General features: G+C 46.4%; 1 protein-coding gene across 1 annotated transcript in view; it reads left to right on the top strand.

The window, feature by feature from the left end:
• The window catches only part of LOC144612202 (uncharacterized), a 66,737-nt gene that overhangs the window by 3,177 nt on the left and 36,366 nt on the right, over positions 1–27,194 (top strand). Inside the window, exons 2-6 of the mRNA XM_078431758.1 lie at positions 1,311–1,486; positions 2,253–2,320; positions 10,825–11,015; positions 15,875–16,498; positions 17,492–17,579. Coding sequence (XP_078287884.1) covers positions 16,134–16,498; positions 17,492–17,579 — 453 coding nt within the window. The 5' untranslated portion in view covers positions 1,311–1,486; positions 2,253–2,320; positions 10,825–11,015; positions 15,875–16,133. The remainder of the gene's footprint in view (positions 1–1,310; positions 1,487–2,252; positions 2,321–10,824; positions 11,016–15,874; positions 16,499–17,491; positions 17,580–27,194) is intronic.

Raw genomic sequence — 27,194 nt, 5'->3', positions numbered from 1 at the left:
GCAACCTCACTATTAATACCCAACGATTTAACCTTCTTAATCAACCTTCCATGTGGAACCTTGTCAAATGCCTTACTGAAGTCCATATAGACAACATCCACAGCCTTGCCCTTATCAATTTCCCTGGTAACCTCTTCAAAAAATTCAAGAAGATTAGTCAAACATGACCTTCCAGGCACAAATCCATGTTGACTGTTTCTAATCAGGCCTTGATTATCCAAATAATTATATATATTGTCCCTAAGTATCTTTTCCATTAATTTTCCCACCACAGACGTCAAACTAATAGGTCTATAATTGCTAGGTTTACTTTTAGAACCTTTTTTAAACAAAGGCACAACATGCGCAATGCGCCAATCTTCCGGCACCATCCCTGTTTCTAATGACGTTTGAAATATTTCCGTCATAGCCCCTGCTATTTCTGCACTAACTTCCCTCAATGTCCTAGGGAATATCCTATCAGGACCTGGAGACTTATCCACTTTTATATTCTTCAAAAGTGTCCGTACCTCCTCTTCTTTAATCATCCTAATTTCCATCACTACTCTACTTGTTTCGCTTACCTCACATAATTCAATATCCTTCTCCTCGGTAAATACCGAAGAAAAGAAATTGTTTAATATCTCCCCCATTTCTTCCGGCTCAGCACATAGCTGTCCACTCTGACTCTCTAATGGACCAATTTTATCCCTCACTATCCTTTTGCTATTGACATATCTGTTACTTTTATCCTTCAAAACACTTTTCTTGGAGTTAACTCCATGCGCCACAGCACTGTTACCATTAAACATACTCTCTGCATTACATCATGCTTGTTATTACTAAATGCAAAATTATATTCCGTGGTCATGATTTTTCTCTTGATGTTTATAAATATCCATACAGTTCAACACCGCAGCCATTTTGAATTAAATAGCGGCATCTTACCCCAAAGATATTCATGGTGACCGACAAACATCATGAACGGATTTTTCACAAATCGGCCACTATTAATCTCTCACATTTTCAATGCTTCCATAGAGAGTAATTTTGGAAAAGGTAATTTTGCCAAGATCTTCTGCACAGCATCTACATCATGGTCGTATTATATTCTGAAATACTTTTAATAAGATAACATCTTTTGTGGATCAACAAGCATTTTCAGTACAAAGTCCAGCCAGTTTCAATAACGCCAACACCCTGATTAGTTCTTAATTTTGCAGTTTCCGTTTTAGTTTATGAAGCCTGCGGGACATTTTTTATTGACGAATACCCTGTGCATGGCCCACCAGTCTTCATGAAGGACACTGTTGTTGATTCCAATTGCCCAGATAGAGCTCGTTTAACTCTTCCGGAAGGTCTCGGCATTGCCACATCCAAAATTCGTAAAGCCGATCTTGGCATCTGGAATTAAGGGAAGGTTATTCCCAGGGGTGTACCTTTTGGACCCGATGGAGGAGAGGTTTCAAGTGAAGAAGAAGCTACTATCAGTGGATATTCATGGGTGGTAAGTGACTCCAATAGTTCATGGAAAATGCTCAGCAGGTTTGATAACATTTGTTGATGAAATATCATCATCCTGAAATGTGAGTTGTGTTTTATCCTCCACGAATGCTGCCTGCCTTGCTGGGTATCTCCTGAATATCAGTTTTTATTACAATTTTTTTGTAGCTGAATTATTTTGCATTCTAATCAGAGTCATCAAGTTTCTTACCAATAAAGAAATAGTTTGAAGCTAACTGAAAATATTTTCTGTAACTTAGATTCTTAATTACATGTTTCCATTTTCATGTGGTTGTCAATTTGAATAAAGACTGAAGAGTCTGTGCTCTTTGTCCTGTTCCAGTGATTCTCACTTTACTGCTGAGACTGGCATCCCTCTCCCTCACCCAATCTCTGAGCTGAATCAGTGCTCCATCTCCTTCCTGTTCTGCTGCTCCTCTTTCACCCTGATGTCTGACCTCCTTGTTTGAGAATGTATTGAACATTTCTGACCATCAGAAATCATTAGCACAGTGACATTACCAAAATTAAAGAACCTATTACAACCCGACAAATCTCCTTGAAATTGTGCAAAATGTTTATTATATTCTTAGAGATTCTTTGCCATGTGTTTTAATTCGCGGGAATTTTGGAGTGTTCTGATATAAAAGTGTAATCAAGTAAAATAGGTTTAGTAGTAGTTAGTTGAAGGCATAATACTGGGAACTGTAAGCTTCACTTTTGTTTTCTTTATCATTGTGTTTTGTTTTTAATCAAGTATCTTTTTATAGATCAGTAAGGCAAACAATGACACTGAATACATTGATGCACAGGATGAATCTAAATCGAACTGGATGAGGTAAGGGAAAGACTAACGCTGATCATAATAATAAGCAATAACTGGGTTATTTAAAAAAGGAGACACAAGAGACTGCAGATGCTGGAATCTTGGAGTGAAAGCAAAGTGTGAGAGGAACTCAGTGGGTCAGGCAGCATCTGTGCAGGGAATCAACAAACAACGTTTCGGTTGGGACTTTTTTTCAGACTGATGGAGTATAAGGGAATAAAGCTGGAAAAGAGAGGTGGGGCGGGGAAAAAAGCCAGTCAAGTGAGGGGAAAGAAACATAGAAGATAGGTGCAAGAGGTGGCCATTTGGCCCTTTCAGCCAGCACCGCCATTCTCTGTGATCATGGCTCATCATACACAATCAGTAACCTGTGCTTGCCTTCTCCCCATATGCCTTGATTCCACTAGCCCTTAGAGCACTATCTAACTCTCTTTTAAATTCACCCAGTGAATTGGCCACCACTGCCTTCTGTGTCAGAGAATTCCACAAATTCACAACTCTCTGGGTGAAAATGTTTCTTCTCACCTCAGTTTTATATGGCCTCCCCTTTATTCTTAGACTGTGGTCCCTGGTTCTGGACTCCCCCAATATTGGGAACATTTTTCCTGCATCTAGCTTGTCCAGAACCCCTTTCATCCTTCTGAACTCCAGTGAATACAAGCCCAATCTTTCCTCATGTGGCAGTCCCGCCATCTCATGGATTAACCTCGTGAACCTATGCTGCACTGCCTCAATAGCAAGGACATTCTTCCTCAATTTAGGAGACCAAAACTGCACACAATTCTTCAGATGTGGTCTCACCAGGGCCCTACACAACTGCAGAAAGACCTCTTTGCTCCTATACTCAAGTCCTCTTGTTATGAAGGCCAATATGCCATTAGCTTTCTTCACTGCCTGCTGTACCTGCACGCTTACTTTCAGCATCTGGTGTGCAAGGAACACCCAGGTCTCATTGCAATTCCCCTTTACCTAATCTGACACCATTGAGATAATAATCTGCCTCCTTGTTTTTGCCATCAAAGTGGATAACCTCACTTTTATTTATGTTATACTGCATCTGCCATGCATCTGCCCACTCACTCAACCTGTCCAAGTCACCCTGCAACCTCCTAACATCCTCTTCGCAGTTCACACTACCACCCAGCTTTGTGTCATGTGCAAACTTGCTAGTGTTACTTCTAATTCCATCATCCAAATCACTAATATATATTGTAAATAGTTGCGGTCCCAGCACTGAGTTTGCGGCACTCTACTCGCCACTGCCTGCCATTCTCAAAATGACCTGTTTATTCCTACTCTTTGCTTCCTGTCTGCCAACCATTCTCTATCCATGTCAATAGACAATAGACAATAGGTGCAGGAGTAGGCCATTCGACCCTTCGAGCCAGCACCGCCATTCAATGTGATCATGGCTGATCATTCTCAATCAGTACCCCGTTCCTGCTTTCTCCCCATACCCCCAGACTCTGCTATCCTTAAGAGCTCTATCTAGCTCTCTCTTGAATGTATTCAGAGAAGTAGCCTCCACTGCCCTCTGAGGCAGAGAATTCCACAGATTCACAACTCTCTGACTAAAAAAGTTTTTCCTCATCTCTGTTCTAAATGGCCTACCCCTTATTCTTAAACTGTGGCCCCTGGTTCTGGACTCCCCCAACATTGGGAACATGTTTCCTGCCTCTAACATGTCCAACCCCTTAATAATCTTATACTTTTCGATAAGATCCCCTCTCATCCTTCTAAACTCCAGTGTATACAAACCTAGTCGCTCCAGTCTTTCAACATATGACAGTCCCGCCATTCCGGGAATCAACCTAGTAAACCTACGCTGCACGCCCTCAATAGCAAGAATATCCTTCCTCAAATTTGGAGACCAAAACTGCACACAGTACTCCAGGTGCGGTCTCACTAGGGCCCTGTACAACTGTTGAAGGACCTCTTTGCTCCTATACTCAACTCCTCTCGTTATGAATGCCAACATTCCATTGGCTTTCTTCACTGCCTGCTGTACCTGCATGCTTCCTTTCAGTGACTGATGCACTAAGACACCCAGATCACGTTGTACGTCCCCTTTTCCTAACTTGACACCATTCAAATAATAATCTGCCTTTCTATTCTTACCACCAAAGTGGATAACCTCACACTTATCCACATTAAACTGCATCTGCCATGCATCCGCCCACTCACACAACCTGTCCAAGTCACCCTGCAACCTCATAGCATCTTCCTCACAGTTCACACTGCAACCTAGCTTTGTATCATCGGCAAATTTGCTAATGGTACTTTTAATCCCTTCATCCAAGTCATTGATGTATATTGTAAATAGCTGCGGTCCCAACACCGAGCCTTGCGGTACCCCACTAGTCACTGCCTGCCATTCTGAAAGGGACCCATTTATCCCCACTCTTTGCTTTCTGTCTGTCAACCAACTTTCTATCCATGTCAGTACCTTACCTCCAATACCATGTGCTCTAATTTTGCCCACCAATCTCCTATGTGGGACCTTGTCGAAGGCTTTCTGAAAGTCGAGGTTACACCACATCCACCGGCTCTCCACTGTCAATTTTCCTAGTTACATCCTCAAAAAATTCCAGTAGATTAGTCAAGCACGATTAGATAGGTATATGGATGTGAAGGGATTGGAGGGTTATGGTCTGAGAACAGGTAGATGGGACTAGGTCGGAGAAAGTGTTCGGCATGGACTAGAAGGGCCAAACTGGCCTGTTTCCGTGCTGTAATTGTTATATGTTATATGATTTCCCCTTCGTAAATCCATGCTGACTCAGAACGAACCTGTTACTGCGATACAAATGCTCCGCAATTTCGTCTTTTATAATTGACTCCAGCATCTTCCCCACCACTGATGTCAGACTAACTGGTCTATAATTTCCCGTTTTCTCTCTCCCTCCTTTCTTGAAAAGTGGGATAACATTAGCTACCCTCCAATCCACAGGAACGAACCCGGAATCTATAGAACATTGGAAAATAATCACTAATGCGTCCACAATTTCTAGAGCCACCTCCTTAAGCACCCTGGGATGCAGACCATCAGGCCCTGGGGATTTATCAGCCTTGAGTCCCATTAGTCTACCCAAAACTTTTTCCTGCCTAATGTGGATTTCCTCCAGTTCCTCTGTCACCCTAGGATTTCTGGCCACTAGAACATCTGGGAGATTGTTTGTATCCTCCTCAGTGAAGACAGATCCAAAGTACCGGTTCAACTCTTCTGCCATTTCCTTGTTCCCCATAATAAATTCCCCTGCTTCTGTCTTCAAGGGACCCACATTTGCCTTGACTATTTTTTTCCTCTTCACATACCTAAAAAAGCTTTTACTATCCTCCTTTATATTATTGGCTAGTTTACCCTCGTACCTCATCTTTTCTCCCCGTATTGCCTTTTTAGTTATCTCCTGTTGCTCTTTAAAAGAGTCCCAATCCTCTGGCTTCCCACTCTTCTTTGCTATGTGATACTTCTTCCCTTTTATTTTTATGCTGTCCTTGACTTCCCTTGTCAGCCACGGGTGCCTCTTACTCCCCTTAGAATCTTTCCTCCTCTTTGGGATAAATTCATCCTTCAACTTCTGCATTATTCCCAGGAATACCTGCCATTGCTGTTCCACAGTCTTCCCTGCTAGGGCCTCCTTCCAGTCAATTTTGGCCAACTCCTGCCTCATGCCTCTGTAATCCCCTTTGCTATACTGTAATACTGACACCTCCGATTTTCCCTTCTCAGTCTCCATTTGGAGAGTAAAACTTATCATATTGTGGTCACTGCTTCCTAATGGCTCATTTACCTCGAGTCTCCTTATCAGGTCAGGTTCATTACATAACACTAAATCCAGAATTGCCTTCTCTCTGGTAGGCTCCAGTACAAGTTGTTCTAAGAATCCATCTCGGAGGCACTCCACAAACTCTCTTTCCTGGGGTCCATTACCAACCTGATTTTCCCAGTCTACCTGCATGTTGAAATCTCCCATGACCACCACAGCATTACATTTGTGACATGCCAATTTTAGCTCCTGATTCAACTTGCACCCTATGTCGAGGCTACTGTTTGGGGGCCTGTAGATGACTCCCATTAGGGTATTTTTACCCTTACAATTCCTCACTCTATCCATACTGATTCTACATCTCCTGATTCTATGTCACTCCTTGCAAGGGATTGAATATCATTCCTCACCAATAGAGCTACCCCGCCCCCTCTCCCCACCTGCCTGTTTTTTCTGTACGTTGTATACCCCTGAATATTCAGCTCCCAGCCCTGGTCCTCTTGTAGCCATGTCTCAGTGATTCCCACAACATCATACTTGCCAATGTCTAACTGAGCCTCAAGCTCATCCACTTTATTTCTTATACTTCGCGCATTTAAATACAACACTTTAACTTCGGTATTTACCTCCCCTCTCACACCGGTCACCCTTGGCCCTGACCTTACTCTCATATCCCTTCTAGAACTTCCCTTCCCATTCATACGAGAGTCCTTTACAGTTTCTCCTGTATTCGCTTCCCCTTTAACTCCATCTCCATATTCCCAATTTGTCAACCCCTCCCCCCCACTACTTAGTTTGAAGCCACACTTGTAGCACTAGCAAACCTGCCTGCCAGAATGTTGGTCCCCTTGCTGGTAAGGTGTAACCCGTCCCTTTTGTACAGGTCACCTCTACCCCAGAAGAGATCCCAGTGGTCCAGATATCTAAATCCCTGCTCCCTGCACCAGCCCCTCAGCCATACATTCATATCCCCGATCTCTCTGTTCCTGCCCTCACCAGCACGAGGGACAGGCAGCAGTCCAGAGATAACCACCCTCGACGTCCTGCTTCTCAGTCTTCTTCCTAACTCCCTAAACTCACGCTGCAGTATCTCCTTCCTCTTCCTCCCACGTGCACAACTACTTCCGGCTGATCACCTTCCCTCGCTAGGATGTTCTGAAGCCGCTCCGTGATGTCTTGAACCCTGGCACCAGGGAGGCAACAAACCATCCTCGACTCCCACCTGTCGCCACAGAATCTCCTGTCCGTACCTCGGACAATGGAGTCACCGACTACTATGGCTCTTCCTGACTTCGGTCTCCCCGGTCGAGTTTCCTTGCCTGGGATAGAACCGCCAACGCGACTGCCGCTCGGACTGGAAGCGTCTTCTTCCCCAACAGTTCCCAATAGGGTGTACCTGTTTGCAATAAGCACAGCCCCCGGGGTCTCCTGTTGTCCACGTTCGCTCCCCCCTGAAACGGTCTCCCACCTTCGCTCGACCTAGACCCTTGGCGTGACAGCCTCACAGTAGGTCCTGTCCAGGAAACTCTCGCATTCCCGGATGGCCCTGAGGTCAACCAGCTGCTTTTCCAACTCTGCCACACGTCCAGTCAGGAGCTGCACCTGGACACAGTTCTTGCAGGTGTAGCTTCCAGAAGCCCCAGCAGTGTCTCTACCTTCCCACATCCTGCAGGAAACACACTGCGCCAACTTGTGCACCATCACTTCGGTGTCAAAAACAATTCCGGCTCAAAAAACAAGCGTAACCTCCTCACCTCAGCCTCCTCGCCGGAGACTCGCAGCCAAAGACTCGCACTTTTCTCACAGGGCACTTCCCTCAACAGGGCTGCAACCGGACAGGGCTGCACCTCTTGTGCAAGCCTTGCTTATATCAGTCACTAAATTACTTAAATGGCCAATTTACCAATCGCCGACTTTTCAAACTGACTACTAGCGTCCTCTTGGCGCTCTTTTTAAACTGCCTTTTCCACTGCAATTAACACTTACTTTTCTTCTCAGCCAACGGGCGTCCTTGCTCTGCTCCCAGACTTTTCAAACCCTTGTCAATTGTCAATACCCTACCCCAAGGCCATGTGCTCTAATTTTGCTCAGCCACCTCCAGTGTGGAACCTTATCAAAGGCTTTCTGAAAGTCTACATATCCAATGGCTCTCCATCCATTTTACTTGTCGCAACCCCAAAAAATTCCAGAAGATTAATCAAGCAAGAGTTCCCTTTCATAAATCCAGGCTGACTTGGACCAATCCTTTAACTGCTATCCAAATGTGCCGTTATTACCTCTTTAATAATTGACTCCAGCATCTTCCCCACCACCGATGTCAGGCTAACTGGTCTCTAATTCCCCATTTTCTCTCTCGCTCCTTTCTTGAAAAGTGGGATAACATTAGCTATCCTCCAATCCACAGGAACTGATCATGAATCTATTGAACATTGGGAAATGATCACCAATGCGTCCATGATTTCAAGAGCCACCTCCTTGAGTTCCATGGGTTGCAGACCACCAGGCACTGGGGATTTATCAGCTTTCAATCCCATCAGTCCACCCAATACAATTTCTTGTCGAATGCAAATTACTTTCAGTTCCTCTGTCTCCCAAATCCTCTGTCCTCATGTACATCTGGGAGATTGTTTGTCTTCCTTATTGAAGACAGATCCGAAGTACCAGTTCAACACTTCTGCCATTTCCTTGTTACCCATAATAATTTCACCCGTTTCTGCCTTCAAGGGACCCACAGTTTGTCTTTGCTAATCTTTTTCTCTTAACATACCTAAAGAAGCTTTTACTTTCCTTCTTTATATTCCTGGCCAGCTTCCCCTCGTACTTCATCTTTTCAGCCTGTATTGCCCTTTTTGTTACCTTCTGTTGTCCTTTGAAAGTTCCCCAATCCTCTGGCTTCCTGCTACTCTTTGCTATGTTTTACATCTTTTCTTTGAGTTTTATTTCATCCCTAACTTCCCATGTTGCCTCTTACTCCCCGAGAATCTTTCTTCCTCTTTGGAATGAAATGATCCTGCATCTTCTAGATTATGCCCAGAAATTCCTGCCATTGCTGTTCCACCGACATTCCTGCATGGATCCTTTTCCAGTCGACATTGGACAGCTTCTCTCTCATGCCTTCATAGTCTCCTTTGTTTAACTGCAACACTGACACTTCTTATTTAAACTTCTCCCTCTCAAATTGCAGATTAAAACTAATCATATTATGGTCACTACTTCCAAGCGGTTCCTTTACCTCGAGTTCCCTTATTAAATCTGGTTCATTGGACAACACTAAATCGAGAATTGCCTTCTCTCTGGTAGGCTCCGTTGAAGCTGCTCTAAGAATCCATCTCGGAGACACTCTACAAACTCCCTTTTTTGGGGTCCAGAACCAACCTGATTTACCCAGTCTACCTGCATATTGAAACCCCCATAACCACAATGGCATTACATTTGTTACATGCCAGTTTTAACTCCTGTTGCAATTTCCACCCTACATCCAGGCTACTGTTTGGGGGCCTGCAGATAACTCCCATTAGTGTCTTCTTACCTTTACAATTCCTCAACTCTATCCACAGTGACTCTACATTGTCAGTCCCTATGTCACGGGCCTGAATTTCATCCCTGACGAACAGAGTTACCCCACCTCCTCTGCCCACCTGCCTGTCCTTTCTATAGGACCTATAAACCCTGAATATTCAGTTCCCAGTCCCGATCCTTCTGTGGCCATGTCTCTGTAATCCCCACAATGTCATATCTACCAATCTCTTACTGAGCCTCAAGCTCATCCACTTTATTTCTTATACTGCGCATTCATATATAATACTTTTAATCCATTACTCATCTCACCTTTCACACCGATTCCTATTACACTTGGCCATTCTCTCCTATCCCTTTGTGAGCTTTCTGTCCCATTAATTCTGGTGTCTTAACTTTTCCTATACTCTCTTTCCCTTCAAATCCATCTTTGTCTATCCCATTTGACTCCCCCCACTATTTAGTTTAAAAGAGGGGTAAATGGGAAATACGGGACTCGGGGAAGGGAAATATTCAATTTTACTCATTAATCCAGAAAGAATCAGCATTCTGTCTGGGCGATGCTTTCCTTGCCTAAACCAGCCTTTCTCCTTGGATCACTCCATGACCCACAACTCCTATCTCAAGCCTCGTGCTCTTGGAATGTCACCTGATGCGGCAAAACTTTGCATCAAATATTCAGCCTGTCATGTCTTGATCTGTGACTGGGAGACTGATGCCACAGTTTAAAATCAGGTCTTGATGTTAAAATCTGTGGTATCTCCGTGAAGCCAATATTCCACGAGAAGAATAACTCAATTCACGCCACGCTGCATCACAGCTGCTCTGTCTTTGCCTCCCTGTAAATAACACAGCCAGGGTCAACGGTGTTTAATTGTTCCACAATGAAATTCTAACTTCCTGCAGCTTAACAAGTCTGTTAACGCAATAACATGCAGATAAATAGAAAGTAATCAACAATACAATGACAACAACAGTAATACAAGGTAAACATAAAAACACAAAGTACTGGAAATACTGCTCAGGTCAGGCCGCATCTGTGGGAAGAGAAACAAAGTTCAAGTTTCCTTCAGCAGTGTGCTGACAAAGGGTGTACAATATTTCAGGTTGAATTTGGGCCATGGCTGGGGACATCTCCCATTCAACAGAATTTGCTGATACACTTTACGTTCTGTGTTCACTTATAATTTTAAGTGACTGTTGTACCTTCTATCTGTGCTTGTTGTGTTGCAGATTTGTGAACTGTGCCAGAAAGGAGGAGGAACAGAACCTTGTTGCCTTCCAGCACTGGGGCAACATTTACTACAGGACTTGCAAGCCGGTTCCTCCTCACTGCGAGTTGCTGGTCTGGTACGGTGATGACTATGCCAAGGAGCTGGGAATCACATGGACCACAATGTGGATGTCAAACCAAGACCCAAAACGTGAGGATTCTGCACAAATCGGGGAACTGCAGGCCAACTTTAAATGTGTGGGAAGGAACTGATAGACACAAAATGCTGGAGTAACTCAGCGGGACAGGCAGCATCTCTGGAGAGAAGGAATGGGTGACATTTTGGGTCGAGACGGTTCTTCAGACTAGTTAGGGAAAAGGGAAACAAGAGATATGGAAGGTGATGTAGAGAAAAAGAACAATGAATGAAAGATATGCAAAAAAGTTACGATAATAAAGGAAGCAGGCCTCTGTTATCTGTTTGTTGGGTGAAAATGAGAAGCTGGTGTGACTTGGGTGGGGGAGGGATAGAGAGACAGGGAATGTCGGGGTTACTTGAAGTTAGAGAAATCAATATTCATACCAGTGGGGTTTAAGGTGCCCAAGCGAAATATGAGATGCTGTTCCTCCAATTTGCGTTTAACGTCACTCTGACAATGGAGGAGACCTAGGACAGAAAGGTCAGTGTGGGAATGGGAAGGAGAATTCAAGTGTTTAGCAAACAGGAGATCAGGTAGGTTCAGGCAGACTGCATGAAGGTGTTCAGTAAACTGATCGCCCAGTCTAGGTTTGGTCTCGCCGATGTATACAAGTCCACATCTTGATACAGGAAATATTGCAAAAGACTCTCGAATAAATGGGAAGGAAAGTTCAAGATGGGATAAGAGAGTAAGGTCAGGGCCAATGGTGATCGGTGTGAGAGGGGAGGTGAATACCAAAGTTAAAGTGTATTTGAAGTATAAAAAATAAAGTGGATGAGCTAGTGGCTCAGTTAGACATTGGCAAGTATGATGTTGTGGGAATTACAGAGACATGGCCTCCAGAGGACCAGGGCTGGGAGCTGATTATTCAGGGGTATACGACCTATCGAAAAGACTGACAGGTGGGCAGAGGGGGTGGGGTCGCTCTGTTGGTAGGGAATGATATTCAGTCCGTTGCAATGGGTGGCATTGAATCAGGAGATGTAGAATCAGTATGGATAGAACTGAGGAATTGTAAGGGTAAAAAGACCCTAATGGGAGTTACATACAGGCCCCCCGCCTCGACATAGGGTGCAAGTTGAATCAAGAGTTAAAATTGGCATGTCACAAATGTAATGCTACGGTGGTTATGGGAGATTTCAACATGCAGGTAGACTGGGAAAATCAGGTTGGTACTGGACCCCAGGAAAGGGAGTTTGTGGAGTGCCTCCGAGATGGATTCTTAGAACAGCTTGTACTGGAGCCTACTAGGCAGAAGGCAATTCTGGATTTAGTGCTGTGTCATGAACCTGATCTGATAAGGAGACTCGAGGTAAAAGAGCCATTAGGAGGCAGTGATCACAATATGATAAGTTTTAATCTACAAATTAAGAGGGAGAAGGGAAAATCGGAAGTGTCAATATTACAGTATAGCAAAGGGGATTATAGAGGCATGAGGCAGGAGCTGGCCAGATTTGACTGGAAGGAGACCCTAGCAGGGAAGACGGTGGAACAAGAATGGCAGGTATTCCTGGGAATAATGCAGAAGTTGCAGGATCAATTCATCCCAATGAGGCGGAAAGATTCTAAGGGGAGTAAGAGGCACCCATGGCTGACAAGGGAAGTCAAGGACAGCATAAAAATAAAAGAGAAGTATGACATAGCAAAGAAGAGCGGGAAGCCAGAGGATTGGGACTCTTTTAAAGAGCAACAGAAGATAACTACAAAGGCAATACGGGGAGAAAAGATGAGGTACGAAGGTAAGCTAGCCAATAATATAAAGGAGGATAGTAAAAGCTTCTGAAGAAGGGACTCGACCCGAAACGTCACCCATTCCTTCTCTCCCGAGATGCTGCCCGATCTGCTGAGTTACTCCAGCACTTTGTGAATAAATACCTTCGATTTGTACCAGCATCTGCAGTTATATTCTTATAGTAAAAGCTTCCTTAGGTATGTGAAGAGGAAAAAATAGTTAAGAAAAATGCGGGTCCCTTGAAGGCAGAAGCAGGTGAATTTATTATGGGGAACAAGGAAATGGCAGACGAGTTGAACCGGTACTTTGGATCTGTCTTCACTAAAGAAGATACAAACAATCTCCCAGACGTTCTAGTGGTCAGAGATCCTAGGCTGACGGAGGATCTGAAGGATATTCACATTAGGCAGGAAATGGTGTTGGGTAGACTGATGGGACTGAAGGCTGATAAATCCCCAGGGCCTGATGGTCTGCATCCCAGGGTACATAAGGAGGTGGCTCTAGAAATCGTGGACGCAATGGTGATCATTTTCCAATGTTCTTTAGATTCAGGATTAGTTCCTGTGGATTGGAGAGTAGCTAATGTTATCCCACTTTTTAAGAAAGGAGGGAGAGAGAAAATAGGAAATTATAGGCCAGGTAGTCTGACATCAGTGGTGGGGAAGATGCTGGAGTCAAATACAAAAGACGAAATTGCGGAGCATTTGGGTAGCAGTAACAGGATCGTTCTGAGTCAGCATGGATTTACGAAGGGGAAGTAATGCTTGACTAATCTTCTGGAATTGTTTGAGGATGTAACTAGGAAAATGGATAAGGGAGAGCCGGTGGATGTAGTGTACCTTGACTTTCAGAAAGCCTTCGACGAGGTCCCACATAGGAGATTAGTGGGCAAAATTAGAGCACATGGTATTGGGGGTAGGGTACTGACATGGGTAGAAAATTGGTTGGCAGACAGAAAGCAAAGAGTGGGGATAAATGGGTCCCTTTCAGAATGGCAGACAGTGACTAGTGGGGTACCGCAAGGCTCGGTGCTGGGACTGCAGCTATTTACAATATACATTCATGACTTGGATGAAGGGATTAAAAGTAACATTATCGAATTTGCAGATGACACAAAGCTGGGTGGCAGTGTGAACTGTGAGAAGGATGCTATGAGGATGCAGGGTGACATGCACAGGTTGTGTGAGTGGGCAGATGCATGGCAGATGCAGTTTAATGTGGACAAATGTGAGGTTATCCACTTTGGTGGTAAGAATAGGAAGGCAGATTATTATCTGAATGGTGTCAAGTTAGGAAAAGGGGACGTACAACGAGATCTGGGTGTCCTAGTGTATCAGTCACTGAAAGGAAGCATGCAGGTACAGCAGGCAGTGAAGAAAGCCAATGGAATGTTGGCCTTCATAACAAGAGGAGTTGAGTATAGGAGCAAAGAGGTCCTTCTGCAGTTGTACAGGGCTCTAGTGAGACCACACCTGGAGTACTGTGTGCAGTTTTGGTCTCCAAATTTGAGGAAGGATATTCTTGCTATTGAGGGCGTGCAGCATAGGTTCACTAGGTTAATTCCCGGAATGGCGGGACTGTTATATGTTGAAAGACTGGAGTGACTAGGCCTGTATACACTAGAATTTAGAAGGATGAGAGGGGATCTTATTGAAACATACAAGATTATTAAGGGATTGGACACATTAAAGGCAGGAAACAGGTTCCCAATGTTGGGGTAGTGCAGACCCAGGGCCACAGTTTAAGAATAAGGGGTAGGCCATTTGGAACGGAAATGAGCAAAAACGTTTTAAGTTAGAGAGTTGTAAATCTGTGGAATTCTCTGCATCAGAAGGCAGTGGAGGCCAATTCTCTGGATGTTTTCAAGAGAGAGCTAGATAGAGCTCTTCAAGATAGCGGAGTCAGGGGGTATGGGGAGAGGGCAGGAACGGGGTACTGATTGAGAATGATCAGCCGTGAACACATTGAATGGTGGTGCTGGTTCGAAGGGCCGAATGGCCTACTCCTGCACCTATTGTCTATAGTCTATTGAACAAAGAATACAGTAGATGAGGTTGGAGGAGGTGCAAGTGAACCTCTGCCTAACCTGAACGGACTGTTGGGGTGCCTGGGAGATTCGAGGAAGGAGGTATTGGGGCAGATGTTGCATCTTCTGCAAGGTAAGGTAACTGGGGAGGGGGTGGTTTGGGTGGGAAGGGACCAGTTAACCAGGTAGTTGCGGAGGGATCATTTTCTGCAGAAGGAGGAAAGGTGTAGATGGGAAGATGTGACTAGTGGTGGGATACCGTTGGAGGTGGCGAAAATGTTGGAGGATTATGTGTTGTATGCGAGGGGTGATGCGGTGAAAGGAAAGGAAGAGCGGGACTCTGTCTCTTGCGATTAGGGAGAGGGGAGGAAGGGCAGAGCTGTGGGGTACCGAAGAAACACGAGTGAGGGCCTCATCCATGATGGGAGAGGGGAACTCTCATTCCCTGAAGAATGAGTACACCTCAGATGTCCTGGTAGGGAACCCCTCATCTTGGGCGCAGATGCGGCGTAGACAGAGGAATTAGGAGTAGGAGATGGAGTCTTTGCAGGAAACAGGATGGGAAGAAGTGTAAACAAAGTAGTTGTGGGAGTCAGTGGGTTTGTAATAGAGGTCAGCCTGTGATGGAGACTGCTGAATGATGTCGCAGGTGTCAGAAGCACAAAAACTGTGATGCACTGATTTTACTCAAAACATCCTTGGAGAACCTCACGCTGAATCACTGAGCATTTACAAAGATGCAGTCAGCCCCTTTGCCCTGCTGTCATCCTCAGCAACTCCCAGCTCATCATGTTATTTGACATCTGCACTTTGCCCATTTTAACAAACCAGTTATCACACTGGGTTAGAAGAATTCTTAAAAACATTGATGTGTACCTTGTTCCTTGGGGTATATCAAAGACAGATTCCATCCCCCTTGAGTCTTTATCAGAATCATCTAGTGATTGATAAATCCCTCCTCCCCACAATCTTTCACTAGTCACGCCTGTAAATTATTTGAATTAACATCTCCGAGCAGCTCCGTTAACACTGAAGCATTTACTAATCTGTCTTCCAAATCAGAGCGTGGATTCTTTGCTGAAAGTGATCATTTCTGTTTCCTTCTCCAATAGACTATAGACGGCGTGACCCAAGGAGACTGTCATCCCTGCCCTCACTGCACTGTAGCATTCACCACGGTGGAGTTCCTTCCAAGGCACGTAAGAAGGCATCCTGAAGCCTCCAGACCAACGTCAGCTGGACAACCTTCTTCCTCCAAACTGAACACAGATCCACAAATTAAATGTGGGCAGAGTCTGTTCACACCAACTGACGGAAGGAGGGTTATAGGGAAGTCAGGTGATATTCAAGGACGAATAACGGAGAAATGGCATGAATGTGCAGAATGTGAGAAGTGTTTCACGTGGGCAGAGCAGCTCCACCTACACCAGCGGACCCACACCGGAGAGAGGCCGTACAAATGTTCTGACTGGGAAGGGCTTTGCACGGGCAGGGACTCTCCATCTACACCAGCGGACCCACACCGGAGAGAGGCCGTACAAATGTCCTGACTGTGGGAAGAGCTTTGCACAGGCAGGGGACCTCCGGAAACACCAGCGGACCCACACCGGAGAGAGGCCGTACACATGTTTGGACTGTGGGAAGAGCTTTTCTTATCTCTATCAGCAGAAAGTTCACACCTGCCTTGAAACATGCCCCGTGTGTGGGAATGTCTTCAAGGGCGGCACGGTAGCGCAGCGGTAGAGTTGCTGCTTTACAGCGAATGCAGCGCCGGAGACTCAGGTTCGATCCTGACTACGGGTGCTGCACTGTAAGGAGTTTGTACGTTCTCCCCGTGACCTGCGTGGGTTTACTCCGAGATCTTCGGTTTCCTCCCACACTCTAAAGACGTACAGGTATGTAGGTTAATTGGCTGGGTAAATGTAAAAATTGTCCCTAGTGGGTGTAGGATAGTGTTAATGTACGGGGATCACTGGGCGGCACGGACTTGGAGGGCCGAAAAGGCCTGTTTCCGGCTGTATGTATATGATGATATGATGATGACACAGCAGCTTTCACTGTTCACCTGAGACCCTGTGTTGAACAGTAAAAGTTCACCAATTGTCAGTGTTAAAATTTCCTTTATATTATTTAATTTCTTTTATTTCAATTATTTCCTTTTGAACTACGTTAAGTAATTATTTATGTTTTCAAACAGTATCAATATTGGTACTTGCTGTATTTCCCTCTTTTTGGTGATACTTTGTGTGGAGAAGTCTGGGGTAGAAGGGATGGGTCCGTGGTTTCCCACTCCCTGTGTGAATTGGGGACCAGGGACGGGTATCATTGCTGCATGTCCGACCCTCTCTCGACTGCATCTTCCGACTGGGATAGACTGCCCCCACTGGGATAGGCAATAGACGCAGGAGTAGGCCATTCGGCCCTTCGAGCCAGCACCACCATTCAATGTGATCATGGCTGATCATTCTCAATCAGTACCCCGTTCGTGCCTTCTCCCCATACCCCCTGACTCCGCTATCCTTAAGAGCTCTATCTTAATTAGATGGTTATTGTGACTGCGGGATCGCTCGGATCGGGGCTGTCGTGATGCAGTCTGGTTATCGCACTGAGTTCATCAACACGGCGATTAATAAATTAACCGCTTTTATTGTTGCCGCAAGTCAGGAGAACCGTTCTGTGCCGTGGGCTCATTGCTCCGGTTACTTTGATCAAACTGCTGGTCCCTGCAGGTTTCACTTTATTCCTGTGAGATTTCTTGAAGTGGTGATCACTAAAATGCTGACACTGGAGTTTGCAACGTTTGAAGTGTTGTTCGAAGTATAAGCAGAAGGTGAGTTTGTAAATTGAATCGTTAGATGCTGATTGATGTAATTTATTTAACGAATGTTTGAGACCTGAAATGTGTTTTAATTTGTTTCATTTTGCATTGTATTTTAAATATTTCTGTGTGAGGCGATTGACCAGCTAAATCTGTTCATGTTATTGTCATGTTATTCAAGTGATTGTGTTGTGAATCAATGTGATTGAAGAGTATTTTTAATGGCGATGGCATCAACTCCTGGGAGCTCCGTGCATCATGTTCCCTGTTGTTGCTGATGGGAAGTGCAGCGGCTCAGTGGACGCACGGCGCTGGTCACTGTAATCCCCTCCTGCCTCATCACCAAACCTGCCCAGCGCTCGACTCTCCACCCCTGCCGCTGCAGCGCCTGCACACATGCACCATCCAGTATTTATGCCCTTTGTTCAGCCGGCCGGCTTCACCCTCTGCAGCGCTGCATCAATACACACGCGGCTCATGCAAGCTGTTTCCCCAGTCTGTGTCCGATGCGCTTGTGACATGGTCCCTGCTCCTCCGGCCGCCGTGAGGTTCCCGTGGTGTGCGACGAGTGCGTGTATGTGTGGGACCCCGGTGAGTGCGGGCGGGAGGGAGGGCGAGGGCAGCGTCAGGAAATGGAGGGGAGACACAAGGAACTGCAGATGCTGGATTACAAATAAAATACACAGCGCTGGAGTAACTCAGCGGGTCAGGCCGCATCTGTGGGGGACATGGATAGGCGATGTTTCGGGTCGGGACCCGTCTTCCGACTCTAATGGAGGGCATTGGATTCAGCTGCCGTCAAGCTGACCAAGGTCATAAGTGATAGGAGCAGAATTAGGCCATTCAGCCCACGGATGTGTGGAACAAGCTGCCAGAGGAGGTAGTTGAGGCAGGGACTATCCCAACATTTAAACAGTTTAGTCTTGCACTGATAGGAAACTTGACTGGAATTAAGTATTCTTTATTTTAGGCTTTAGAGATGGAGCGTGGAAACAGGCCCTTTGTCTCAACGAGTCCACGCTGACCAGCGATCACCCCCCATGTATCTCCCCACACACAAGCACTATCCTACACCATGAGGGACAATTTACTGCAGCCAATTAACCTACAAACCTGCACGTTTTTGGAGTGTGGGAGGAAACCGGAGCACCCGGAGAAAACCCACGCGGTCACAGAGATAGCGTATAAACCCCGTACAGACAACACCAGTAGTCAGGATCAAACACGGGTCTCTTTTTAAAAATATATACAAAAGCTTTTATTCAGAAAACAAAACAAACATACAAAAGGGTAACACGATCAAAGGCTGCCGATATTGGCAGTTTACAAACAAACAAACATCAAACTAATACATTGCCAACTTTATCAATAATACACTCGACGTCCCGCGGCGACCAGCGTTCACGGAAGGCCTCCAGCGGCCCCATGGACACCACGTGTTCCCTCTCCAGGGACACGCGGGCACGGACGTTGGCCCGGAAGAGGGGCAGGTAGCCGACCCCGGTGCGGCCGTCGACTACCCGCTGCCTGGACCCGCAAATGGCCATCTTGGCCAGGCCCAGGAGCAGACCGACAGGGAGGGCCCACCGTCCCTCCCGACCCTCCCCCCCTCTGTACCGGGTGCCCAAAAATCAGGAGCACAGGACTAAAATGGAGCCAAAACTTGGGGAGCAGCCCCTTTAGACACTCGAACACGGGCTGCAACCTCTCACACTGTAAGTACAAATGGTACACGGTCTCTTCCTCGTCGCAGAAGTAAGCTGTGAGGCAGCAACTCTACCGCCGAGCCACCGTGCTGCCCATGTTCATCACAAGGCACAACAGGTCAGTTCTTCCCACAATAACAGTACAGGGGGAGTGGGGGAGTGAGACTAACAGAACAGGGGGAGAGGGGGTAACAGTACACAGAGAGAGGGGTAGTGAAAGTAACAGTACACAGAGAGAGGGGGATTGAGAGTAACAGGAGAAGGGGGAGTTCTGCAGTTGTACAGGGCCCTAGTGAGACCGCACCTGGAGTACTGTGTGCAGTTTTGGTCTCCAAATTTGAGGAAGGACATTCTTGCTATTGAGGGCGTGCAGCGTAGGTTCACCAGGTTAATCCCCCGGAATGGTGGGACTGTCGTATGTTGAAAGACTAGGCTTGTATACTCTGGAATTTAGAAGGATGAGAGGGATCTTATTGAAACATATAAGATTGTTAAGGGATTAGTATGGCGAGTCTGGAGGCTTGTACTTTGTTAAAGAAGTTTATTGCGGCAGCAATATTCAATTACAAAGGATAACAAACGAGATTACAGACAACCATTAACTCAAACTGTTCACATCGAAGTTCTCTTCCCACTGCCTGGTTTTTGGGCTCCAAAACCACCACCTGACCTAGCTGGCCAATCAGCGGGTTCGACTCTCAGGACCAATCTCTATGGTTGCACCACCATGTGACCGTGCTGGCCAATCCGAGGGTTCGACTGTCAGGACCAATCCCTATGATTGCTACAATAGACAGGAAGTTGTCATAAACAGGAAGTGCAGGTCAGAAAGGGAACCCTCATGGTGTAGAGAGTGTGATTCATCTGTGTGTAATCTGCTGCCATCCTTCGTCACAGAGTTTGTTAGACGCAATGTCTGTAAGTAATTATGTTTAGTGACATCATCTTTATATGTTCCTATACTAAACGTATAATGTAACTAAACCCTATGTTATTTCTTTTTGTGCCTAAACGTTACAGTTTCACATTTGCATTCAGTAAAGCATCAAACGACAGCTCGTCTCTACTGGTCTTTATTGGGTCAATTGTTTAGCTTGCTAGATAGCCGGATAGGGACATTCGGCGAGTCCAGTATAAAACCCCTCGCCTCGACTAAACCCCTCGCCTCGACTAAACCCCTCGCTTCGACTAAACCCTTCGCCTCGACTAAACCCCTCCTCGACTGTGAGATGTAAATGTGAGTGCTCACAATCACGATGCCAGAGACAAAGTCGTGGAAACAAGACAAGTTTATTCACGAGTCTGCAGAGCCGGGTGCCTCTCCAAACCGAGACACACCGAGACAAAGACAGTGCCTTCTCTTTATACAGTACAAGTTTGTTGAATCTCCCTCCCTTTTGCTGAATCCCCTCCCCTTCAATAGGCAATAGGTGCAGGAGTAGGCCATTCAGCCTTTCGAGCCAGCACCGCCATTCAATGCGATCATGGCTGATCACTCTCAATCAGTACACCGTTCCTGCCTTCTCCCCATACCCCCTCACTCCGCTATCCTTAAGAGCTCTATCCAGCTCTCTCTTGAAAGCATCCAACGAACTGGCCTCCACTGCCTTCTGAGGCAGAGAATTCCACACCTTCACCACTCTCTGACTGAAAAAGTTCTTCCTCATCTCCGTTCTAAATGGCCTACCCCTTATTCTTAAACTGTGGCCCCTGGTTCTGGACTCCCCCAACATTGGGAACATGTTTCCTGCCTCTAATGGGTCCAATCCCCTAATTATCTTATATGTTTCAATAAGATCCCCCCTCATCCTTCTAAATCCCAGTGTATACAAGCCCAATCGCTCCAGCCTTTCAACATACGACAGTCCCGCCATTCCGGGAATTAACCTAGTGAACCTACGCTGCACGCCCTCCATAGCAAGAATATCCTTCCTCAAATTTGGAGACCAAAACTGCACAGTACTCCAGGTGCGGTCTCACCAGGGCCCTCCCTTTTGCTGAATCCCCCTCCCCTTCGGGCTCCTTCCAATCAGAGCGCTGAGGTGCACAATCTTCTGTACCGCCCCGGGTACCCCCCCCCCCCAGATCATACATTGTATGTGCATGGCAATTGGCAGTTCCCCGATCAGGGGCGTATTTGCAATATTCATTTACCTCATTGAGCAAGCGCAGTAGTTATCCACATGACCCTTAGTTACCTTCATGACCCATTTCAACCCATCCCTGCTGCTTAGACACTCTCCTAAATTTACGGCCCTTTGTCCAGCCTGCCTCTATCCCTGTACCACATTATCAGTGCCCCAACGAACTCGGTGGTAGTTGAATCACCCTGTCCCTGACGGTTTAATAGCCCTGTCCCTGGTTGAGTGGTAGTTCAACCATACTGTCCCTGACGGTTTAATAGCCCTGTCCTTGATTGAGTGGTAGTTCAATCATCCTGTCCCTGGCGGTTTAATAGCCTTGTCCCTGGTAGAGTGGTAGTTCAATCGTCCTGTCCCTGGTGGTTTAATCATCCTGTTTCTCACAATCCATCCTTTTTCTTTTGCTACGCATTCCCTGATTAAACCCCATTTTCAAACTCCTTTGTCTCCAATTGATGTAGCATTCTCCTAATTTCCTTACTCTGGGAATCCAGAACCTTCCCTGGCTGCATTATCATGATTCTCTGCACCTCCCCTCTTGTCCCCATTGGCACTGCTACAGCCTGCATCTGACTTATGCTCCTAGTTATGAGCTCCCTAAGACAAGATACACAACAGGGAATAAAGATCAGCCCAGCCAGTGCACATAAGATCACCTGTGCCACCGTTCTCCACCATGACCCTCCCAGGAGGGAATCCCACCATCCAATGCCCATAATTGAGTTCCACTTTTGCACTGGAACATGCGCCAATTTCCGGATTCCTTCGGATATGTCCATTACTGCCTGTCCGTTATTGTCAATATTCAGGCAACAATTAGAGAGGTTGAATTTCCCACATACCCCTCCTTCTTCGGCTAGGAGGTAGTCTAGGGCCAATCGATTTTGGTATATTGCTGTTCTCATCTGCGTTTGCTGCTTTGCCAACATCTCTAGTGCGGCAGCCATTCGATTAGTGATCACCTCCAATACAGCCTGTAGGCGTATTATCCGGTTTAGCATGTACACCGACCGGGGTACGATATCCCCAGGAACCATCCTGAGCCCAGGTGGCTGGCCCATAATATGAAATGATTCGGGCCGGAGGCCACTCATCATCCTCCCAGGTTCCTATCTCCAACTCTCTTTTTTCCCTTTGTAGGTCATCAAACACTGGAGTGCCCAGCATTCGTCCTCCCCCGGCTGGCAATAAAAAGAATCCCGGCTGCACTAACCCAATGAAACACTTTCCACTCCATTTTCCCGGAAGTATTGAGTAGGCCTTATGTCCACAGATCCAGAGTAATCCCTCTGGAGCAGGTCCACTGACCGTGTCCCTCTCCCAGAGGTCCCGTAAAACTGGTAACCCCTGATATGGGTTGTTCCCTGTGCAGTTCCAGACTCGGCTTTCATTGCCTGTTTTATCTCTGACTGGGGTGATGTTTGTACAATTTCCCCAGTCTTCTTTGGCCAGATACCATTTAGGTTCCTCAGGCCACCAGGTCCGTGTCTGGTTCACCCACAAGGTTAAGATGCGTTGACAAGGACTAAAGCCTACTTCTTCTCTCCCCTGAGTCTTTGGTCGAGCTATACATTCCGTCCCTATTGGAGCGTCAGTCAATAGCCATTCCTGGGGCCCCCGATCTCTCCCTTTCGTGATGTTCCACCCAAATAGGTCCCCCACTTCGACAGTTGATCCCCTCCAAGGCCATTGAGAACTCATAAGAGGTCCTCCACAAACCCAGCAGTCCTTGACATTTAGTGTCTGAGCAATCCTGGTAGCCAGGTCCACAAAGAGATTCCCTCCCAATTCAGAAATTTCTATCTGCTTCTGTATCTCTTCGTACAAGGATACATGTACTTGAGGTCCCTTAGTTGGGGCTGGTCGGGTTGTCCCTTTTGCTCGTAGCCAGTTTATTAGGATTTCCTTTTGCCTGTCTAGATGTTCCTTCCCCAACCGGGACCCCATCCCCCATTGTCCGGCTTTCCATAAGCAAAACCATCTCTCTCCTTTGGGGCAGATGCTACCTATCCTTGCCCCTGAGTATCCCAAATTCTGCACTAGGTAGTATTCTACCCCCCCTCCTTACAGCTGGTCTTGGCCCTAAAGGTATAACATGCGTCAGGCGCATCGGAATAATAGGTAAAAGACCTTATGATTTGTCCGCCATACCTGATGGGGCGGTAACATTTATCACAGCTGTCCATGCATTTACTTACAGTGGCAACCATCATGAGCACCAGTGCCACGCACTGCATTGTAATCTTCTAGTTCAATCGTTCTTTCTCAAAGATCAGAGTCAGTGGTTTCCTCCCTTGCCTTACTGTCCAGTCCTCCTCAGCTGGAGGTTCCACTGGTCCCTTTATTCGCGCTGCGTGTGTCCACCCTTTCTCTTTCGTCCGCACTGCCGTCTCCGTGGTCAACAATACCAAATACGGACCAGTCCAACGGGGTTGCAACTTCTCCTCCTTCCACGATTTCACAAGAACCCAGTCTCCCGCCTTCACAGAATGGATTGGAAAGTCGAGAGGGGGACTCTGTGCCAGCAGCCCCTTGGTTTTTAATTCTGTAATAGAACGAGATACTGCCAATAGATAGTTCCTTAAGAAAACATCACTTCCCTCTAAGGTGGGTATTCCTTCTATCTTTCCCAAATAAGGTAACCCAAACAACATTACGTAGGGGGATACTGCTATATCCTTTCGTGGGGCGGTTCGAATTCTAAGCAAGGCTATTGGCAAGCACTTAGTCCAAGGTAGTCTAGTCTCCTCCATTAGTTTGGTAATTTGTGTCTTTAGGGTGCCATTCATCCTCTCCACCATTCCTGAACTCTGCGGGTGCCAGGGAGTATGCAACTTCCATTTTATCCCCAGGGCATCACAAATGAGCAAATGGGCTTTTGATGCGAAATGGGTTCCTCGATCTGAATCGAGAGATTCGATGATTCCATACCGCGGGATTATTTGTTCCAATAGAATTTTGGCTACCACCTGTGAAGTGGCATTTACTGTGGGAAATGCTTCCACCCAACGAGTAGTGATCCACTACCACTAGGAGGTATTTCCATTTGTGTACCCTAGGGAGTTCAGTAAAATCTACCTGTAGTCTCTGGAATGGTCTGATGGCTAACTGTGCCCTCATCACTTTCTTATTTATCTTCTGACAGATGACACAGCTTGAGACTGCTTGTTTAGCCAGAGTATATATTCCCCTACAAGCATACGTACGTAAAAGGGTATCACATAATGCCTGAGCCCCCCAGTGTGACTGGGAATGTAATCTCCCCAATAATTCTCTGATAACCTCCTTATGTAGCAGTTGCTTCCCATCCGGCGTCCACCACCGTCCATCTTTTGCTATTTTTGCTCCCAACTCATTCATCCTACCTATCTCGAATTCGGAAAACACGGGTATCTTCTCCATCCCTTCCCTGAGAGGTATCAGAGACATCATCTTTACTGTCCCCTGTAAAGCCGCCCATTTTGCCATTTCGTCCGCGGCTCTGTTTCCCCGGGCCTCTAGAGAATTTCCCTCCTGGTGTCCCGCCACATGTACTACTGCTATTTGCTCTGGCTTTGCTAATGATTCCAAGGTTTTTTCAATCAACTGTTCATGTGCTAACTCCTTTCCTCTGGCTGTTATCATTCCCCTTTCCTTCCAAATCTTTCCAAAGGTATGCACCACCCCAAAAGCATATTTCGAATCAGTATATATGGTGCCTTCTTGGCCTTCGAGTAACTCCAATGCCCGCATCAGGGCATAGAGCTCACAGGACTGGGCTGACCAGTTCCCAGGTAATCTTCCAGCCTCTATTTCACTTAATGTATTCCCGTCAATTATGGCGTATCCACTGTGTCTTTTCCCATCTATGCACCGAGATGACCCATCTATAAACCATCGACCTCCCTCAGCCAGAGGCTGTTCCCCCAGGTCCTCCCTACTCTTGGTCTCTAATTCTATTATTTCGCTACAATCATGTTCTGGCTTCTCTGTCTCTTTTTCTTTTTCTTCGGGCGGGTACAAAAACTGAGATGGATTGAAGTTTTTGTCCGTAATTAGGGTCAAATCATCCTTTTCCATCAGGATAGCTTCATACTTTAATATCCTTGAGTCTGTCAACCACCTCTGAGACTTCTGTGCCAATATTGTTCTCACCGTATGTGGGGTGGAGACCACCAAAACCCCCCCAAAGGTCAATTTCCTGCTCTCCTCTACTAGGACCGCTGTGGCTGCCACTGCCTGTATACAGACAGGCCATCCTCGTGACACTGGGTCCAATATTTTTGATAAGAATGCCACAGACTGCCGGCTTCCCACCCTCCTCTGAGTCAATACCCCGAGGGCTATCCCATCCTCCACATTTACAAACAGATGGCAGGGCTGGCCTATTGATGGCAGGGCTAAAACTGGAGCGGTTATCAAGCTATTCTTTAGCTGATGGAAATCCTGTTGTTCTTTCGGGTCCCATTCCACCTTATCTTTCTCATCTCCTAGCTTGTTATACAAGAACCGGACTTGTCTGGCATAGTCATCGATCCAGAGTCTACAGTACCCAATTAGCCCCAGAAATTTTCTGATTTCCTTTTTATTCCGAGGCATCGGCAAGCCTGTGATTCCTGTGATTCTTTCAAGATTTATTCTTCGCTTTCCCCCACTAATTAGGTGGCCCAGGTACTTCACCTCTTGTTCCACAAACTGGAGTTTATTCCTCGATACCCTTAGTCCCTTCTCTCCCAGGAAATTTAGTAATATTATAGTGGTATCCCGCACCTCCCCTTCTCCCTCTCCAGAGATCAGGAGGTCATCCACATACTGCAGGAGCTGGATCCGGGGGACACACGGGTATTCCTCTAACACCTGTCCCAAGATTTGACCGAACAGGTTTGGAGATTCAGTAAATCCCTGAGGAAGTACTTTCCAGCGATACTGTTGCTTTCTACCCGTTCCTGGGTTTTCCCATTCAAAAGCGAACAAGTCTCGGCTCCCCTCATCCAAGGGACAACTCCAGAATGCATCTTTTAGATCCACGACACTGAACCAATTGTGACTGGGGGGTATCCGTCCCATAATCGTGTTTGGGTTAGGGACCACAGGATACCTAGTCCGGACCACCTTATTTAGTTCTCGGAGGTCCTGTACAAGCCGGAATGTTCCGTCTGTCTTTCGTACGGGTAAGATAGGGCTATTATAAGGGGACATGCAACTTTCCAATACTCCCTCCTTCAATAGATTTTCAATGATTGGCTGGAGTCCCTTTCGGCCCTCGATGGAGATAGGGTATTGCCTGACTCGCACCACGTCATACCCTTCCCGGAGGGCTATCCGGAGGGGTGGTATCCTCAGCCCCCCTCTATTTCCTTCCCTAGCCCAGACCTGATCATTGATCCTCTGTTCATCTTCTTCTTTTAGTTTATATAATTGGACCACTATCCGCCCTTCCACAGGTGCCGCTCCTATTCCCAACTGGATCTGCAGATCCCGTCCCATTAAGTTTACTCCAGCCTGTGGAACTAGAATCAAATCTTCTACCGCCTCCCTATTTTCGTATTTGACTTTTACTCCTTCTATCTCCGGGGCCGCCATCACTTTCCCTCCTACTCCAGAAATCTGCACATGCCCTTTTCCGGTCGCCATCCCTTCAGGTATTCTGGTCACACTTGATCTTTCAGCCCCCGAATCTACCATAAACACTGTGTCTTCTCCTTGGAGTCCGAGTTTTAAATTTACTAGGGGTTCCCGTTTGTGTCCTGTTAACCCCAAGGAGGGGAACCCCTGACCCCCCTATTCC

The sequence above is a fragment of the Rhinoraja longicauda genome, chromosome 43, assembly GCF_053455715.1.
Source record: "Rhinoraja longicauda isolate Sanriku21f chromosome 43, sRhiLon1.1, whole genome shotgun sequence".
Taxonomy (NCBI): domain Eukaryota; kingdom Metazoa; phylum Chordata; class Chondrichthyes; order Rajiformes; family Arhynchobatidae; genus Rhinoraja; species Rhinoraja longicauda.
The sequence above is the reverse complement of the archived record's forward strand: the minus strand, read 5'-3'. Positions and strand labels throughout refer to the sequence as shown.